The 20,692-nt window shown below is 50.1% G+C and overlaps 1 protein-coding gene across 1 annotated transcript; it reads left to right on the top strand.

Moving 5' to 3' along the window:
• The first annotated feature begins 348 nt into the window (after window positions 1-348).
• LOC149912468 (rho GTPase-activating protein 32-like) lies at window positions 349-3,625 on the top strand. Its single transcript, XM_090130824.1, has 8 exons — window positions 349-469; window positions 1,018-1,104; window positions 1,448-1,525; window positions 2,171-2,293; window positions 2,475-2,552; window positions 2,866-2,947; window positions 3,427-3,577; window positions 3,619-3,625. The coding sequence occupies exons 3-8, from the start codon at window positions 1,472-1,474 to the stop codon at window positions 3,623-3,625; spliced, it is 495 nt and encodes a 164-aa protein (XP_089986950.1). The 5' UTR covers window positions 349-469; window positions 1,018-1,104; window positions 1,448-1,471.
• Window positions 3,626-20,692: the final 17,067 nt, after the last annotated feature.

Consider the following 20,692-nt stretch of genomic DNA (forward strand, 5'->3'; position numbering starts at 1 on the left):
CTCTAGTGTGGATTTGACATGGGCCCAGCACTGCAAGGTACGCTGCTGGGAGGAAGCGTCCATCTGGCTGAGGGCAGGAAGGCCCTCCAGAGGGATGCACTGAGGCCAGTTGTGCGAGGCTCAACAAGAGCAAGCGCCAGGTCCTGCGCTTTGGTCATGACGACCCCGTGCCAGCTTCTCCAGGATTTGGCTGGGGTAGAATTCCAAGCAGCCCCTGATTCCAGAACGTTGGGCTGGGCTGTTGGAATCTTCTGCCCTTGTGACTGGTCTTGCCTCCCCAGCCTGTCCGTCGTGGTGGAGCAGCCTGGTGGCCCTCAGTGATGTCATAAGGGCTAGAATGAGGGGAGGAGCAGTGCGTGCTGCGTCCCTTCATTGGAGCGCTGGAGCTCTGACTGAGCAGCTCGCTTGTTGCACTTGTGCACCGACTGCGTCCCTTTGTCTTCACACCGTCCTGTGCAGCACCTTGTAGGTAAGCTGAGACAGTGTGGGAGAGACGGGGGGACAGTGAGTGCTGAGAACTGCTGGCTGGCGGAGCTCATAGGATCACATTATCTCCATCAGCAGAGGGGTGGCCATGAGGGACAGGGAGGTGATCGTCCCCCTCTGCTCTGCTCTTGTGAGGCCCCAGCTGCAGTACAGTGTCCAGAAAGACAGGGAGCTGTTGGAGAGGGTCCAGAGGCGAGCCACAGAGATGATCAGGGGACAGGAGCACCTCCCCTGCCAAGACAGGCTGAGGGAGCTGGGCTTGTTCAGCCTGGAGAAATGAAGGCTGTGGGGTGACCTCATGGCAGCCTTCAGTACCTAAAGGGAGCCTAAAAAGAGGAGGGGAATCAACTCTTTGAAAGGGTAGATAACTGCAGGACAAGGGGAAATGGTTTTAAGTTGAAAACTTAAGTTTTTAAGTTGAGGGAGGGCAGATTTTGGTTTTTCCCTTGTAGTCTTTGCTAAACCGTGGAAGCAAACTGACCTGCTCTTTCTCTCTCCTCTCTCCACCCTCTGCCTGCTTCCCTGCTGCAGCTTTTGCTCGTGGAAGATCAGAGCAAAGTGACAAGGAACGGCTGCGGATTCGTGAGATTTGTCTCCCTCGTTCTGATCTCTTGCCAGGTACCTGCCATGGTTTGTCCCCCCACATGCTTTAGCAGCCCGTGACGCCCCGTGTTTAGTAACACAGCCTCATCCAGCTTTGATGGGACGCTGGTCACGTGTGGGTTTTCTCCACGTGCTCTGCAGCTCAGCCCTCAGAAGGATGCTGTCTGTGGTGCTGTGACCAGCTGGTTTTATGGAAAGCAATCCCTTAGGCAAAGAGTCCCAGCCCCAGCTTGTGCAGAGCTGCACAGCATCACCAGGGACACCAGCAGGCGTGCTTGGGCTGTGTGAGTGTGCCCGACAGCTGTAGGGAGCACAGCAGAGATGTGAACAGAGAAAATAAAAGTGTGTTTCTTTTCAGTTCCAGCTTGTCACACCTACGCTGATGGCTGTGGCGTGCAGCGAGATCAGCTGTGGGCCTGACCTGGCATGGACAGAGGTAGAGTATGAAGCTCTGATTGGACTTTGTTCCCTGACTGCAGCCAGCAGAGTGAGCCGCAGATGTGCTCTCCTGCTTTCCAAGAGAGCTCCTCTTTGGCAAGACAGTAGTGCAAGAGTGGCAAGTTTATAAAAGTACCAGAGCCATCTCGGGTGTTGTGTTTGTCCTCTACTGACTTTTCCCTTGAAATGGCTGCAGAAACAACAATCATTCTCTGCTCTGTTTGGCCTCGCTGTTGGTTGGACTGCTCAAGAGAGCTGCTTGGTGCTTGCAATGGCACTGTTTGCACCTTGTAACTGCAGCCGTAGCTTTGGTTTCCCTCTTCACGGTCTCCTAGCATCTGAAACAGTCAGCCTTCCTGCACAAAGAGCGCAGGAAAGGATGTGGCAAAATACACAAGGCCACCTGTCTGCGTCAGTGCCATTGCTGAATGGTCTGGGTGGGGAGAGATGCATCTTTGCTGGCGTGTGCTTGCTGCACACCAGGGAGAGAAACAGCCGTTATTAGACTTGCAGTTCCTTCTGAAGTGCCCATGATAAGGACTGAGTGCATTTCCTGCAGCTTTCTCTGCAGATGTGCTCCTCACCTTGAAATCCTCCTTGTTGGTTCCCAGCTCCTCACCGTGGCCTGTGCTCTCTGTTTCAGGCTGAGAACAAGAGGAAGCCCCTGCTAGACCATGAGGTGGCACCTGTGAATGTTCCAGCTATTGCTGCTGCCCATGCTATTAAGAGATACGTTGCCCAGGCAGCGGATGAACTCTCCTTTGAGGTAAGCAGTTCAAGGCGTTCCTTGTTGCTCAATTTTACAATGGCAAATGTCTTCAGAGCTGCACTGGTGCAAGTGCTTTAATGCTTGGCGATGTTTGGCAGTGCAGAAGAATGCAGACATTTGAGCTGTGCTTTCCTCCCAGCCGTGCTGAAGCTGGGACTGACACTGCAATCTCTTGCAGGTGGGAGACATCGTGTGTGTCATCGACATGCCACCAAAGGAGCTGACCCCCTGGTGGAGAGGCAAGCTCGGCTTCCAGGTAGGCACAAGCTTCAGACTGGAGAGTGCAACTGCAGTAAAGGCAGGAATCTTAGCTTAGAGCTGCTCTGCATGCACAGGATGCCTAATGGACGTAAACAATTTCCCTGTGTCGGTGTCAGGGGACCTTGCCGTTGGCTGCAAATGTTGAAAAATTATTACCTTTATGCTTCGAACTATGGCCATTTTCTGCTGGATAGTCTCATGGAACGTCAGGCAAGCACGTTCCGAGGGAAATGTTATGTGGCTTTTGGTTTAACAGTTCAGATCTGAGAAGTGCTGCATGCAATAGTTGGCCTCTCTTCTTGTTACAGGTTGGATTTTTCCCAGGGGAGTGTGTGGAACTCATTAATAAGAACATTCCTGAGGCACTCATCAACTCAGTGCCAAAGCCAGGTACGGATGTTACATTTGATGGTGTGGGGAAGCAAAATGAAGTCTTTTTGGGGGTGCGTTCCATGTTTAGTACCTCCTTTATCCATCCCACACTGTCCTCTGGGTTGATGATTCTTCATGCACACCATGGGGCAGAGATTTTGCCCAATCCTCCTGTGTTTATGATTGGACTTGGGGAAACTATAGAATCTTCATAGAATGGCTTGGGATGGTAGGGTCCTTAAGGATCCTCAAGCTTCCACTTCCTTGCATCAGGCTGTGCTGCCAGCCCCCACATTTAATGTCAGATTAGACCAGGCTGCCCAGGGCCCCATCCAACCTGGCCTTGGGCTCCTCCAGAGATGGGGAAAGTCCCTTTTTGTATGTACTGGTTGGTAATGTTCTTCCCGTTCTGACGTGCTCTGTAGAATGTGCTGTGCTCGGCCTCGTCCAACGGAGCCAAACCGGAAATGACCTGGTTTCTTCCTTTTGTTGTGCAGTGCCCAAGAAACGCAGCAAGATCCTCACCTTCCTTCGTTCCTTGGTGAAGGCCCACCCAAAGAAACCGACCGAGCGGGAGGTGGAGAAGGAAAGGGTGTTTGGCGGTGACCTGGGAGAGCATCTTCTCCACTCCGGTCGTGATGGTAAGGAGCTGCCCATTCCTGAGATCTTCCTCTGCTGGGCATCTAAAGAAGATGAAAGGGAGCTCATATCTAGCAGGGGGCAGGCTGATAGCCGTGGAGACACGTGTAATGGGAGTTGATGGCTGAAGGATCAAGTGAGGCGGATGCTCCTAAGAGACAAGCACATCTGTATTTGCTTCAGCCAAGCCTGGCTGGGCTTAGTGGATGGGATGTGAAGCACAGCCTGCAGCACGATTGAATCAGGAGCTCCACTGACGGCTGGCACGTGTTCTTCAGTCCCCCAGGTCCTCCAGAGCTGCGCTGAGTTCATTGAGCAGCACGGCGTGGTGCAGGGGATATACCGCCTGTCCGGCGTCGCGTCCAACATCCAGAGACTGCGGTAAGAGTGCTGCGACTGACACAGCCTGAGTGCATCTGGTGTGGCTTTGGGCTTGCCTTCCTCTCGCTCAACCGGGTTTGCGTCCCTCTCTCCAGGCAGGAATTTGAGTCTGAGCAGATTCCTGAGCTCACCGTCCGGGACATTCACAGCGTGAGCTCCCTCTGCAAGATGTACTTCAGGGAGCTCCCGAACCCTCTGCTCACCCACCAGCTGTACGGCAAGTTCTCGGTAAGCACAAGGCCACGTCTTTCATTTCCCTCTTCCTGGGCCTCTTGGCAGATGGCTGCAGCAGTGCCCCAGCTCAAAGGCCCTTTTGCTGTCAGCCCCACGAGGTTTACTCGCAGTGGTGTACTAGCCTGATTGGTGTCTCGCTCCCTTTCTGCACTACTCCAGGATGCTGTTGGTGCCGCTACAGAGGAGGAGCGGCTGCTCAGAATGCAGGACGTCATCCAGCAGCTGCCCGCTCCTCACTACAGGTCAGTGCTGCCCTCAGCCTGCTGAGCTCAGCCCTACTGCATTGCAGAGGGCAACGATGCGGTTCCAGGCTCTGTCTCACGCCGGCAACACGATGCCTGTGTATGCTGAAGGGTTGAAGGCTCCATGGGCTTACTTTATGGGGTCAGTTCCTGGGCACGGGGGCACGCTTGGTGCAGCTGATGGCTGCGGCTGTGCTGTGCTGGGGCTTGGTGCTGCAGCGTGGCACTCAGTCAAGTTGGATCTACTTCATCTTCGGTGACAGTAGCAATCACAAGAAGTAGCATGAATGGAGGTTTGCTTTCTGAATTGCAGCACGGCATGCTCGTTGGTGCTGAACGTTTGCCTCTCTTGTTTTCCAGGACACTGGAGTTCCTGATGAGACACTTGGCGTGTCTGGCTGGGAGCTCCACCATCACAAACATGCATGCCAAGAACCTAGCCATTGTGTGGGCTCCAAACCTCTTAAGGTAAACTGCTGGTTCTGTTTCAACACAACGCTTACATCTGTTCTCCATTAAAAAAAAAAACAGTGCTCCCTTTTTCTCCATCAAATGTGCTCTTCTCCTGTAAAATCTGTGGCTGACAGAAGAGCAGGAGCCTGAGCTGTTCTCCATCCCCACGGGCACAATGTCTAGGTGACAATTTCTGCAGTCTTGTTGAGATGGGACTGACGTGTCCTTGATCATCCAGGGGAATTTCTGCAGTGGCATCACTGATTGCCCACTGCGGAAGTCTCCAGAGCCTCAGCTGACAGCTTTTGGCTGCAACAATTCAGACTCGGGGAAACGGTCTTGGAGAAATGACTTCTAAAATCTGCCTTTTCTACAGATCACAGCAGAACGAGTCTGCCTGCGCCAGCGGAAGAGCTGCCTGCATGGAGCTGCAGACGCAGTCGGATGTGGTGGAATTCATCATCAACCACACCGACGTCCTCTTCGGCTCCAAATCCGGAGCAGACATCGCAGATGCAGCAGGTGAGTGTCTTCCTCCATTAGCTTGATCTTGACCTGACACCTTGACCAAATGCAGGCCTTCTCCAGGATGTTTGAGATACTCTTTTACCATCAAGGGGACAGCAGACCTCTGGACTTCCATTAGGGTATGGCATCCTGTTGCTGGATGCTGAGAATGTCCAAGCCCAAACTTCACAAGGAGGAAACCGTCATTATTATGGTTTGCACGCAGGAGAAGCTTGATGCAAGTGTGGCAGCGAAGCTTTCTCAGTTCCCTGCCCCCATTTCCTTGGGTTTTTCCTTGCCTATTTTGATACAGTAAGCTGCTCTTAATGATGACCGTGTCCTTTGCCATAAACACACCTCTTCCCACATGGTTATTTTGGGCTCCTCTTCTTCCAGTGGCTCGGACAAGCAAGCCTGAGAAAAATACAGCACCTCCCCCAGAACTGTGGTGGCTCTGCTGCTGCTTTCTGATCCTCGCTCTTACCTGTGGTTTTCCCTGACAGGGCACAATTCTCTCCCAGGGCCCAAGTCTGTGGGGGTCTCTTCTGCTGCCACAAAGCTGCTCAGCCTGGAGGAGGCACAGGCACAGAGGCGAGGCCACAGCACCTCTTCTGTGGTAACAGAGAGCAGCCGGGACATTGAAGTGGAAGAAAGCCCTGCAGCTGGGCAGGGCAAATTCCACACCGTCGTTGACTTTCCATCTGACAGGTAAAGAGGACTTTCTTTTCCAGCACCTAGCATCATTGTTTGGGTGGGTTTTTGTGTTTTCCTGCAGAAACCAGGCAGTGCTAGGAACAAGCAACTGCTGCCAAGAGCTCAGTGCTGCTCTTCCCTCACCCTGCACCACGCACGACTCACAGCATTGGCTGTTTTCTCTCTCCAGACAAAATCCACCCAGCAAGAATGAGGAATCACCAGCTAGCAGTTGGTGTTGCTGCTTCAGCCTCAGGAAGCCATCCTCTGGCAGCAAACGCCAACTGCAGCGCAATGCCAGGCAGCCCTCTGAAACAGCAGTGGTAGTCCTGGCAGGTAAGGGTGCAAATGCAGCTTCCAAATCCCTGCTTTTCAGGAACATACAATTCAAGCTTGCTCTGCACATGTATCTCTTTCTAGCGTTCAATCCCGTGCCTAAATCTTCACCCCTGATCAAGTACCACTGTCGTAATTCAGCTTGTGAAAGTTTGACACTAACCCCTGTGTATCCTTTCTAGGTGAATCGAGCCCTTGCCAAGCCACAAGATCCAGGGCAAGTAGCGAGGATGCTCTGTGTGCTTCCATCAGTGGAGAGCTCATAGGAAGCACAAATTGCTGCAGTTCTAATAGCAGCCTTCCATCTAACAACATTAATGGGGAGAAGGAGCTCATCGAAGTCCATGCTCTCATTACACCTGGCTCTGCTGAAGTTGCTGACCTGAGCCTCCCAGACACCACAGTCACAAGTGTGGATTTTAACCCAGAGTCTCTGCAGTGCAGCCCATCTGAAGCACAGTGTGAGTGCCCCGACAGCAGCACCTCCATGCAGGAGCAGGTCAGCATCAGTGAAGAGGAGCAGAGCCTTTTGCAGGGGGACTTTCAATCAGACCTCCAGTCCCAGGCACCGGACAGCAGCACTGAGAGCTCTGAGCCACTCTCGCCATGACAAGACAGGATGAGTCCCATCTTCACCGTGGACCTCTCACACCCTCCTGTCCTTTATATAATAATAAAAGCACACTCGTGCTCAACCAACGCCTTGACTGCCTCCAGAGTCTTCATTCACACGGACTGCGATGAATGCAGCACACAGCAAGGCACCCCAGCTTGCAATGCTGTGGCTGTGGGGTGCATGCAGCTCAGCTCCGGGTTTGTTTCTGTTTTGTCTGGCTTTGGGATGTCTGCAGGGGGAGCTCTGCTACCATTTGGCATGGTAGCAAATAATCTCTCGCATCCTGGATGCTGCTCATGATACTCCCAAGCTTCCTGGCTGTGGCTTTGTGACGCTTTTCAGGGCTTTCTGATGCATTTTGATGCCTTGGATGTTGCTTAACACCTCCCTCCTCCCATCATGTCCTTTCCTGGCTCCCATCTACGAACTGGCCCTGCAGATCATCTCCAGACCTGTCATCAGCACACTGCGGCAGGAGAAGCTCCCCCTGGCCAACGTCAGGCAGTACTGCTTGGTCTGCAGCTCAGTGGCCATTTCCCTTTTAGGCGGCTCCTGCAGAAGAATCAAGCAGCAGAACCTTTTGCTCACCCTGCACCACACAAATGCTGCAAAAGCAGAAACAACCTGGGAATCTCTGGTTTGCAAGACTTCACAGACACTTATTGACTGTGTCTGATGGTTCCCTCCCATCCTTGATTTCCTTCTCCCCTTCTCCTCGTCTGATCCCACTGCTGAGCCATGATCAAGCTGCCCAGTGTGGCAGAGCATCGTGCAGAGCCGTGCTGGCACCTCCTCCCCTTCCTCTCCTGCAGCTCAGCGTGCAACCTGAGCAAGTTTTTTTCTGAGAAAGTGACCAGCTCTTTTCCATCCCTTTGCCCCTACAAACAGTTGTCCAGAGGATCTCGTCCAAGAATTCCTGGAACAGCCTGCAGCTGGCTCTCCTGAAGTTCAGGCTCCTGCCTTTGCTTCCTGCCAGGCCCGCATTCCTTGAGATCACCAACTCAAGGAGGGCATGGTCACTGCAGCCCTGACCGCCTCCTGTCGTAACCCCTGGTGTGCACCATGTCCAGCAATGCTTCCCTTCTGCTTGCTGTGCCCAATGCCTGCACCACAGAGTGATTCTCACTGCACTCCAGGAGTCTGTCAGATTGCTTGCAGCCAGCCATGCTGATTTCCCAGACTGACTGGAATCCCCCATCAGGATGAGAGTCAGTGAGTGTGATGCTTCTGCTGGCTGCAGTAAGCAGCTCCCACCAACAGGCTCTCTTTCCAGGCGGCTGTAGCAGACCCTCACCTCCAGAAGCCCTGCACTGCTGCACTTCCTAATTTTACCCACAAGTTCACAACCTGCTCATGGCTCTTCTTAGTTCTTTGCACTCAACTTCTCATCATAGAGGGCAAATCCCTTGCCTTCCAGAATTCCATAGTATCAATTGTGTCTGCTAATGTCAGGATTTATTTTCTTTCTTTTCTTTTTCCATTTTCTAGGTAGGAAAATGAATTTCTGAGCCAGGAGAAGCAGAAGTGAAAGAGTCTTCCTGGCACTGCTCAGGTTGCAGGAGTTGCCAAGTGCTCCTCAGGTAATGTGTGCTGAAGAGCTGACCTTGGTGGCAGGGGCTGTGGCTGCATTTTGTGCCTGTCATGCGGGAATCCAAGAAAGCCTATTCAGAGCAGGAGCTGCAGAGCGAGATAAACATCACGAGAAGGTAAGGCTGAGAAGCAAGGACACCTCCAGAAAGAAGAGAAAAACTGAGTCAAGTGAGCTGCGTGACGGCCGTGTGATGCTGACCATGATTGGAGGAAGAGCGCATGGCTGGGAATGACTGGTGGCTCTGGTTGGATGGGTGCCTGTGTGCACAGAGGTAAGGAGTGTTTGTGGGATGTTTTGCTGGCATCTAACAGCTGTAAGGGGAAGTCAAGAGAGAAAACTTGTGAATGCATAGAAGGGATGTTAAAATCTGGAACAGACTGTTTGGATCAGTCACAGCTGAGTCCAGATTGCCACACTGTCAGAACCTGGGGCCTAGGATTTTCCTTTAAGAGTGCCAACTGCTCATTTTGAATGATAAAAAGTAACATTGATAGAAGCTTCCCTCCTTGCATTAGAATAAGGCATTGATATTTGATGTTTCTGTCTTTCCATTCCTTTAGCAGCCTGGGTGTTGATGCAGCTGTATGCATCTGCTGCCCTCTCCTTCTGTTTTGTGTAAAAGAACAGTAAAATATGCAATCAGTGTGAGATCTTTCTGAAGTATTTTACTTTATTTGCCCCTAGGCTGCAATGGCTGGGAAATGGCAGTGTCACCCAGGAGCCCACACGGCGACCTGATGTCTCATTGTTGGGGTCTATTGGAAACCACCACGATGACAAAAGAATGCCTGGGATTCCTCCGGCCCAAATGCCAAACCTTGCACTTGGCTGTGCTGAACCTCATGAGGTTCACCCAGGCCCACCTCTCAAGTCTGCTGAGCTCAAACAGATGTCATTTTTCTCGTGTCCTTCCATTCCGAGTCCATCTGTTCCCCAAAGCAAAAGAATTTGGAGGGAACCACCGACAGTTATGTGAGCGATTTCAGCGTCTATTTCTGATCATGGCAACAACTTCAGAGGTCACACTTAATTTACGGTGCCCGTTGTAATTCTGACCAAGGCTGCAGTTGCAGCTGACTTCCCAAGGCTGCAAGACGTGGTGGGACACAGCCTTGTGCTTCTGCATTGGTGCTCATCCCACGTTTCCTTTCTCTGTCTCCCAGGTCAGCTCCTGCTGGAAGCAGATGGTATCCCAGTGTGAATGAAGGTCAGTGCAGGAGCAGCTGCTGATGGGAGGAAGGAAGTCCATGCTGAAGAGCTCTGAAGCATCTGCAGGTATGGTTCTGGAGGAGGCAGCAGTGATGTCGGAGGGCTCCCCAGCAGGAAGCTGTCTCATCCAAATGCTTGCTGAGTGGTTGGAAGGGAGCTTTCTGCATGACAGCAGCACCAGCTGCTTGCTTCACATGCTGCAAAGACAAGGATTAGCACGAGTTCCAGTATCTACAGTATCATCACGAATCACGATAGGATTACAATGTGTCCTCATACAAACGCAGCCATTTCTCTCTGAGTCCAAAGGCTGTCCGGAAAGCATCTTTGAGGTCTCTCACACCAAACCACTGCTGTCCGTGTGGGATCTGACTCATTAGGGTATAGGGGTTAGGAACCACAGGCTGTCTTTTGAGAACGGGTTCAGTCATTTCCTTACATCTTGCACCAGCCGATACGTGCCGTCTGCCTTCCGTGCCGACAGGATTGGGGTGTTATAAGGCCACAGACAAGGTTCCAGAAGACCATCCTTAACCAGTGTCTGTGTTACAGCTTTTAGACCCACTCTCCCTTCTAAGGCTATGGGATATTGTTGCTGTTTCACAGCTCCACTCCCTCCTTGGGCAGTTCTTTGTAAGGGAAAATTGTGAGTCCACCCCGATTTCCTTCCCCTGCCCACACCTTTGGATTCATTTCTTCTCATCACCAGCTGTTAACACATTCATTGACACCTGACATCTGTTTCACAGACTTGCAGCTGTAATCCTCATTTAACTGTTAAATCTCTCCCCCATAAATCGGTCCCTGCTTCAGGCACAGAGAACAATTGCCCTGCAACTATTTTATCTTTCCATTTTAGTTCTGTGGTCTCCAAGAGTGGAGCTGTCATTTCTGATCCCTCAGCCCCAGTTATGCACAACAGCCACATCCAGATACACGTCTGGTACCTCTGAACTAGCTAATGCTGTAGGATGGAATGTTGTTTCTGCACTGGCTATCAAATGTGGGATTGCTCTGAAGCAGTACAGCACAATGTGTTTTGTAATTTGCCCTTAGAAACAGTTTGAAAAAGTAGAAAGACTTTATTAGTATTAGTATTAGTAAAAAGAAGTTATTTCATAACATATTTTAGAAATACAGTTGTTCAATCATGTGATCAATTCTCACTTACAGAACTGTAATAGTTACAAATTGCATGGGTATAGTATTAAGGACCAGAAAGCATGTTGTAAGGCCATTCTGTTTGGATAGGAGAAGCTCAGCAAAAGAAAAACAGACTCCAGAGAAGCCAGGGCCTCCACACAAGGCCGAACTGACTCACTCTGTGGGCAGGTTGGGATGCAACAGGCAGGCATCAAGAGACTCCCCTCTGTCCTCCTTCCAAACTTCTCTCTCTTCAGGGATGAGCAGCTGTCCAGAAATAGTGGCCAAGTGTTGATAAGCAGCTGTCAGGCGTTCAATAATTAGCAGTATACCTGCTGAGCTAGCAACAATTGGTGTTTAGCCAGTCACACACACACACACAGAATGGCCCGGGTTGGAAGGGACCTCAAGGATCAGGAATCTCCAACTCCCTGCCACAGGCAGGGCCACCAACCTCTGTAGCACTGCACATATGCACACTGCTGGATAGAAACAGCAGTGTGGGAAAAAACTGTATGCTGTGGATGCAAAGGGTGAATCAGAATGGCTTAACAGCTGTCCCACAAGGAAAAGCAATCCCTTACCTGCTGTGACATGCTCATGGCAACACCAATGCAGAAGCTAGCAGCTGATGCCCACAAGGACAGCCAGCCTGGACTTATTTTCACTACATATCTTTGTCCTGATGTCCTTGTAGAACCTGGGACATTTCTCCATCTCAGCAGAAGAGGGCAAGAGGGGTAGAAAGCATGCACACTCTCCTCTATTTTTCTGGCACTCAAAGAGAAAGAGAAGATGAAAACCAGCATTGTTTCCCTGCCCATGGCAAACACCAGCCTTTCCATCCTTACAGTCCTCCTGACATCAGCACTAATTGAAACAACATCCCACTCACCTTTGCCATGTCTGGCAGAGGTTGCAGCTCTTTCTATTGCATCCCTCTAGCTTTCAAGTCAAGAGCTCCTGTGTCACACAAGGAAAAGCAATCTTTTACCTGCTGTGCCATGCTCATGGCAGCAGCAATGCAGATGCCAGCAGCTGATGCCCACAAGGATAGCCAGCCTGGACTTATTTTCATTACATATCTTTGTTCTGATTTCCTTCTAGAAGCTTGGACATTTCTCCCTCTGAGCAGCAGAGAGCAGGATGCGTCCAAGGTGAGGGCACACTCTGCTCTTTATATGGCACAAAAAGAGAAAGAGAAAATGAAAACAAGATGTGTTTCCCTGCCCATGGCAAACACCAGACTTTCCATCCTTACAGTCCTTCCTGACATCAGCAGCAACTGAAACAACATCCCACTCACCTTTGCCATGTCTGGCAGAGGTTGCAGCTCTTTCTATTGCATCCCTCTAGCTGTCAAGTCAAGAGCTCCTGTGTCACACAAGGAAAAGCAATCTTTTACCTGCTTTGCCATGCTCATGGCAGCAGCAATGCAGATGCCAGCAGCTGATGCCCACAAGGACAGCCAGCCTGGACTTATTTTCATTACATATCCTTGTCCTGATGTCCTTCTACAAGCTGGAACATTTCTCCATCTCAGCAGGAGAGGGCAGGAGGGGTCCAAGGTGAGGGCACACTCTGCTCTTTATCTGGCACTCAAAGAGAAAGAGAAAATGAAAACCAGCTGTGTTTCCCTGCCCATGGCAAACACCAGCCTTTCCATCCTTCCAGTCCTTCCTGACATCAGCACTAATTGAAACAACATCCCACTCACCTTTGCCATGTCTGGCAGAGGTTGCAGCTCTTTCTGTTACATCCCTCTAGCTGTCAAGTCAAGAGCTCCTGTGTCACACAAGGAAAAGCAATCTTTTACCTGCTGTGCCATGCTCATGGCAGCAGCAATGCAGATGCCAGCAGCTGATGCCCACAAGGACAGCCAGCCTGGACTTATTTTCATTACATATCTTTGTCCTGATTTCCTTCTAGAAGCTTGGACATTTCTCCATCTCAGCAGAAGAGGGCAGGAGGGGTCCAAGGTGAGGGCACACTCTGCTCTTTATCTGGCACTCAAAGAGAAAGAGAAAATGAAAACCAGCTGTGTTTCCCTGCCCATGGCAAACACCAGCCTTTCCATCCTTACAGTCCTTCCTGACATCAGCAGCAACTGAAACAACATCCCACTGAAGTTTGCCATGTCTGGCAGAGGTTGCAGCTCTTTCTATTGCATCCCTCTAGCTTTCAAGTCAAGAGCTCCTGTGTCACACAAGGAAAAGCAATCTTTTACCTGCTTTGCCATGCTCATGGCAGCAGCAATGCAGATGCCAGCAGCTGATGCCCACAAGGACAGCCAGCCTGGACTTATTTTCATTACATATCTTTGTCCTGATTTCCTTCTAGAAGCTTGGACATTTCTCCATCTCAGCAGAAGAGGGCAGGAGGGGTCCAAGGTGAGGGCACACTCTGCTCTTTATCTGGCACTCAAAGAGAAAGAGAAAATGAAAACCAGATGTGTTTCCCTGCCCATGGCAAACACCAGCCTTTCCATCCTTACAGTCCTTCCTGACATCAGCAGCAACTGAAACAACATCCCACTCACCTTTGCCATGTCTGGCAGAGGTTGCAGCTCTTTCTATTGCATCCCTCTAGCTTTCAAGTCAAGAGCTCCTGTGTCACACAAGGAAAAGCAATCTTTTACCTGCTTTGCCATGCTCATGGCAGCAGAAGTCCAGATGCCAGCAGGTGATACCCACAAGGACAGCCAGCCTGGACTTATTTTCATTACATATCTTTGTCCTGATGTCCTTCTACAAGCTGGAACATTTCTCCCTCTGAGCAGCAGAGGGCAGGAGGGGTCCAAGGTGAGGGCACACTCTGCTCTTTATCTGGCACTCAAAGAGTAAGAGAAAATGAAAACCAGCTGTGTTTCCCTGACCATGGCAAACACCAGCCTTTCCATCCTTACAGTCCTTCCTGCAATCATCAGCAATGGAAACAACATCCCACTCACCTTTGCCATGTCTGGCAGAGGTTGCAGCTCTTTCTATTGCATCCCTCTAGCTTTCAAGTCAAGAGCTCCTGTGTCACACAAGGAAACGCAATCTTTTACCTGCTTTGCCATTCTCATGGCAGCAGCAATGCAGATGCCAGCAGCTGATGCCCACAAGGATAGCCAGCCTGGACTTATGTTCATTACATATCTTTGTCCTGATGTCCTTCTAGATGCTGGAACATTTTTCCATCTCAGCAGCAGAGGGCAGGAGAGTTGCAAGGTGAGGGCACACTCTCCCCTGTTTATCTGGCACTCAAAGAGAAAGAGAAAATGAAAACAAGATGTGTTTCCCAGCCCATGGCAAACACCAGCCTTTCCATCCCTACAGTCCTTCCTGCAATCATCAGCAATGGAAACAACATCCCACTCACCTTTGCCATGTCTGGCAGAGGTTGCAGCTCTTTCTATTGCATCCCTCTAGCTGTCAAGTCAAGAGCTCCTGTGTCACACAAGGAAAAGCAATCTTTTACCTGCTGTGCCATGCTCATGGCAGCAGCAATGCAGATGCCAGCAGCTGATGCCCACAAGGACAGCCAGCCTGGACTTATTTTCATTACATATCCTTGTCCTGATGTCCTTCTACAAGCTGGAACATTTCTCCATCTCAGCAGAATCGGGAAGGAGGGGTCCAAGGTGAGGGCACACTCTCCCCTGTTTATCTGGCACTCAAAGAGAAAGAGAAAATGAAAACCAGATGTGTTTCCCTGCCCATGGCAAACACCAGCCTTTCCATCCTTACAGTCCTTCCTGACATCAGCACTAATTGAAACAACATCCCACTCACCTTTGCCATGTCTGGCAGAGGTTGTAGCTCTTTCTATTGCATCCCTCCAGCTTTCAAGTCAAGAGCTCCTGTATCACACAAGGAAAAGCAATCTTTTACCTGCTGTGCCATGCTCATGGCAGCAGCAGTGCAGATGCCAGCAGCTGATGCCCACAAGGACAGCCAGCCTGGACTTATTTTCATTACATATCTTTGTCCTGATGTCCTTCTACAAGCTGGAACATTTCTTCATCTCAGCAGAAGCGGGCAGGAGGGGTCCAAGGTTAGGGCACACTCTCCCCTGTTTATCTGGCACTCAAAGAGAAAGAGAAAATGAAAACCAGATGTGTTTCCCTGCCCATGGCAAACACCAGCCTTTCCATCCTTACAGTCCTTCCTGACATCACCAGCAACTGAAACAACATCCCACTCACCTTTGCCATTTCTGGCAGAGATTGCAGCTCTTTCTATTGCGTCCCTCTAGTTTTCAAGTCAAGAGCTCCTGTGTCACACAAGGAAAAGCAATCTTTTACCTGCTGTGCCATGCTCATGGCAACAGAAAAGCAGATGCCAGCAGCTGATGCCCACAAGGACAGCCAGCCTGGACTTATTTACATTAAATATCTTTGTCCTGATGACATTCTAGAAGCTGGAACATTTCTCCATCTCAGCAGCAGAGGGCAGGAGGGGTCCAAGTAGCAGGCACACTCTCCTCTTTTTCTGGCACACAAAGAGAAGATGAAAACCAGATGTGTTTCCCTGCCCATGGCAAACACCAGTCTTTCCATCCTTACAGTCCTTCCTGACGTCAGCAGCAACTGAAACAACATCCCACTCACCTTTGCCATGTCTGGCAGAGGTTGCAGCTCTTTCTATTGCATCCCTCTAGCTTTCAAGTCAAGAGCTCCTGTGTCACACAAGGAAAAGCAATCTTTTACCTGCTGTGCCATGCTCATGGCAGCAGCAATGCAGATGCCAGCAGCTGATGCCCACAAGGACAGCCAGCCTGGACTTATTTTCATTACATATCTTTGTCCTGATGTCCTTCTAGAAGCTGGAACATTTCTCCATCTCAGCAGCAGAGGGCAGGAGGGGTCCAAGTAGCAAGCACACTCTCCCCTTTTTCTGGCACACAAAGAGAAGATGAAAACCAGATGTTTTTCCCTGCCCATGGCAAACACCAGCCTTTCCATCCTTACAGTCCTTCCTGACATCAGTAGCAACTGAAACAACATCCCACTGAAGTTTGCCATGTCTGGCAGAGGTTGCAGCTCTTTCTATTGCATCCCTCTAGCTTTCAAGTCAAGAGCTCCTGTATCACACAAGGAAAAGCAATCTTTTACCTGCTGTGCCATGCTCATGGCAGCAGCAATGCAGATGCCAGCAGCTGATGCCCACAAGGACAGCCAGCCTGGACTTATTTTCATTACATATCTTTGTCCTGATGTCCTTCTACAAGCTGGAACATTTCTCCATCTCAGCAGAAGAGGGCAGGAGGACTCCAAGGTGAGGGCACACTCTCCTCTTTTTCTGGCACACAAAGAGAAGGTGAAAACCAGATGTGTTTCCCTGCCCATGGCAAACACCAGCCTTTCCATCCTTACAGTCTTTCCTGACATCAGCAGCAACTGAAACAACATCCCACTGAAGTTTGCCATGTCTGGCAGAGGTTGCAGCTCTTTCTATTGCATTCCTCCAGCTTTCAAGTCAAGAGCTCCTGTATCACACAAGGAAAAGCAATCTTTTACCTGCTGTGCCATGCTCATGGCAACACCAATGCAGATGCCAGCAGCTGATGCCCACAAGGACAGCCAGCCTGGACTTATTTTCATTACATATCTTTGTCCAGATGTCCTTCTACAAGCTGGAACATTTCTCCATCTCAGCAGAAGAGGGCAGGAGGGGTCCAAGGTGAGGGCACACTCTCCCCTGTTTATCTGGCACTCAAAGAGAAAGAGAAAATGAAAACCAGATGTGTTTCCCTGCCCATGGCAAACACCAGCCTTTCCATCCTTACAGTCCTTCCTGACATCAGCAGCAACTGAAACAACATCCCACTGAAGTTTGCCATGTCTGGCAGAGGTTGCAGCTCTTTCTATTGCATCCCTCCAGCTTTCAAGTCAAGAGCTCCTGTGTCACACAAGGAAAAGCAATTTTCTACCTGCTGTGCCATGCTCATGGCAGCAGCAATGCAGATGCCAGCAGCTGATGCCCACAAGGACAGCCAGCCTGGACTTATTTTCATTACATATCTTTGTCCTGATGTCCTTCTACAAGCTGGAACATTTCTCCATCTCAGCAGAAGAGGGCAGGAGGAGTCCAAGGTGAGGGCACACTCTCCTCTTTTTCTGGCACACAAAGAGAAGGTGAAAACCAGATGTGTTTCCCTGCCCATGGCAAACACCAGCCTTTCCATCCTTACAGTCCTTCCTGACATCAGCAGCAACTGAAACAACATCCCACTCACCTTTGCCATGTCTGGCAGAGGTTGCAGCTCTTTCTATTGCATCCCTCCAGCTTTCAAGTCAAGAGCTCCTGTGTCACACAAGGAAAAGCAATCTTTTACCTGCTGTGCCATGCTCAAGGCAACACCAATGCAGATGCCAGCAGCTGATGCCCACATGGACAGCCAGCCTGGACTTATTTTCATTACATATCTTTGTCCTGATGTCCTTCTACAAGCTGGAACATTTCTCCCTCTGAGCAGCAGAGGGCAGGAGGGGTCCAAGGTTAGGGCACACTCTCCTCTTTTTCTGGCACACAAAGAGAAGATGAAAACCAGATGTGTTTCCCTGCCCATGGCAAACACCAGCCTTTCCATCCTTACAGTCCTTCCTGACATCAGCACTAATTTAAACAACATCCCACTCACCTTTGCCATGTCTGGCAGAGGTTGCAGCTCTTTCTATTGCATCCCTCTAGCTTTCAAGTCAAGAGCTCCTGTGTCACACAAGGAAAAGCAATCTTTTACCTGCTGTGCCATGCTCATGGCAACACCAATGCAGATGCCAGCAGCTGATGCCCACAAGGACAGCCAGCCTGGACTTATTTTCATTACATATCTTTGTCCTGATGTCCTTCTACAAGCTGGAACATTTCTCCATCTCAGCAGCAGAGGGCAGGAGGGGTCCAAGTAGCAGGCACACTCTCCTCTTTTTCTGGCACACAAAGAGAAGATGAAAACCAGATGTGTTTCCCTGCCCATGGCAAACACCAGCCTTTCCATCCTTACAGTCCTTCCTGACATCAGCAGCAACTGAAACAACATCCCACTGAAGTTTGCCATGTCTGGCAGAGGTTGCAGCTCTTTCTATTGCATCCCTCCAGCTTTCAAGTCAAGAGCTCCTGTATCACACAAGGAAAAGCAATCTTTTACCTGCTGTGCCATGCTCATGGCAACACCAATGCAGATGCCAGCAGCTGATGCCCACAAGGACAGCCAGCCTGGACTTATTTTCATTACATATCTTTGTCCTGATGTCCTTCTACAAGCTGGAACATTTCTCCATCTCAGCAGCAGAGGGCAGGAGGGGTCCAAGGTGAGGGCACACTCTCTCCTGTTTACCTGGCACTCAAAGAGAAAGAGAAAATGAAAACCAGATGTGTTTCCCTGCCCATGGCAAACACCAGCCTTTCCATCCTTACAGTCCTTCCTGACATCAGCAGCAACTGAAACAACATCCCACTGAAGTTTGCCATGTCTGGCAGAGGTTGCAGCTCTTTCTATTGCATCCCTCTAGCTTTCAAGTCAAGAGCTCCTGTATCACACAAGGAAAAGCAATCTTTTCCCTGCTGTGCCATGCTCATGGCAGCAGCAATGCAGATGCCAGCAGCTGATGCCCACAAGGACAGCCAGCCTGGACTTATTTTCATTACATATCTTTGTCCTGATGTCCTTCTACAAGCTGGAACATTTCTCCCTCTGAGCAGCAGAGGGCAGGAGGGGTCCAAGTAGCAGGCACACTCTCCTCTTTTTCTGGCACACAAAGAGAAGCTGAAAACCAGATGTGTTTCCCTGCCCATGGCAAACACCAGCCTTTCCATCCTTACAGTCTTTCCTGACATCAGCAGCAACTGAAACAACATCCCACTGAAGTTTGCCATGTCTGGCAGAGGTTGCAGCTCTTTCTATTGCATTCCTCCAGCTTTCAAGTCAAGAGCTCCTGTATCACACAAGGAAAAGCAATCTTTTACCTGCTGTGCCATGCTCATGGCAACACCAATGCAGATGCCAGCAGCTGATGCCCACAAGGACAGCCAGCCTGGACTTATTTTCATTACATATCTTTGTCCTGATGTCCTTCTACAAGCTGGAACATTTCTCCATCTCATCAGCACAGGGCAGGAGGGGTCCAAGTAGCAGGCACATTCTCCTCTTTTTCTGGCACACAAAGAAAAGATGAAAACCAGATGTGTTTCCCTGCCCATGGCAAACACCAGCCTTTCCATCCTTACAGTCCTTCCTGACATCAGCACTAATTGAAACAACATCCCACTGAAGTTTGCCATGTCTGGCAGAGGTTGCAGCGCTTTCTATTGCATCCCTCTAGCTTTCAAGTCAAGAGCTCCTGTATCACACAAGGAAAAGCAATCTTATACCTGCTGTGCCATGCTCATGGTAGCAGCAATGCAGATGCCAGCAGCTGATGCCCACAAGGACAGCCAGCCTGGACTTATTTTCATTACATATCTTTGTCCTGATGTCCTTCTACAAGCTGGAACATTTCTCCAGCTCAGCAGAAGAGGGCAGGAGGGGTCCAAGGTGAGGGCACACTCTCCCCTGTTTACCTGGCACATAAAGAGAAAGAGAAAATGAAAACCAGATGTGTTTCCCTGCCCATGGCAAACACCAGCCTTTCCATCCTTACAGTCCTTCCTGACATCAGCAGCAACTGAAACAACATCCCACTCACCTTTGCCATGTCTGGCAGAGGTTGCAGCTCTTTCTATTGCATCCCTCCAGCTTTCAAGTCAAGAGCTCCTGTGTCACACAAGGAAAAGCAATCTTTTACCTGCTGTGCCATGCTCAAGGCAACACCAATGCAGATGCCAGCAGCTGATGCCCACATGGACAGCCAGCCTGGACTTATTTTCATTACATATCTTTGTCCTGATGTCCTTCTACAAGCTGGAACATTTCTCCCTCTGAGCAGCAGAGGGCAGGAGGGGTCCAAGGTTAGGGCACACTCTCCTCTTTTTCTGGCACACAAAGAGAAGATGAAAACCAGATGTGTTTCCCTGCCCATGGCAAACACCAGCCTTTCCATCCTTACAGTCCTTCCTGACATCAGCACTAATTTAAACAACATCCCACTCACCTTTGCCATGTCTGGCAGAGGTTGCAGCTCTTTCTATTGCATCCCTCTAGCTTTCAAGTCAAGAGCTCCTGTGTCACACAAGGAAAAGCAATCTTTTACCTGCTGTGCCATGCTCATGGCAACACCAATGCAGATGCCAGCAGCTGATGCCCACAAGGACAGCCAGCCTGGACTTATTTTCATTACATATCTTTGTCCTGATGTCCTTCTACAAGCTGGAACATTTCTCCATCTCAGCAGCAGAGGGCAGGAGGGGTCCAAGTAGCAGGCACACTCTCCTCTTTTTCTGGCACACAAAGAGAAGATGAAAACCAGATGTGTTTCCCTGCCCATGGCAAACACCAGCCTTTCCATCCTTACAGTCCTTCCTGACATCAGCAGCAACTGAAACAACATCCCACTGAAGTTTGCCATGTCTGGCAGAGGTTGCAGCTCTTTCTATTGCATCCCTCCAGCTTTCAAGTCAAGAGCTCCTGTATCACACAAGGAAAAGCAATCTTTTACCTGCTGTGCCATGCTCATGGCAACACCAATGCAGATGCCAGCAGCTGATGCCCACAAGGACAGCCAGCCTGGACTTATTTTCATTACATATCTTTGTCCTGATGTCCTTCTACAAGCTGGAACATTTCTCCATCTCAGCAGC

The sequence above is a fragment of the Phasianus colchicus genome, chromosome Z, assembly GCF_987193195.1.
Source record: "Phasianus colchicus chromosome Z, bPhaCol1.hap1.1, whole genome shotgun sequence".
In the NCBI taxonomy this organism is placed as follows: Eukaryota; Metazoa; Chordata; class Aves; order Galliformes; family Phasianidae; genus Phasianus; species Phasianus colchicus.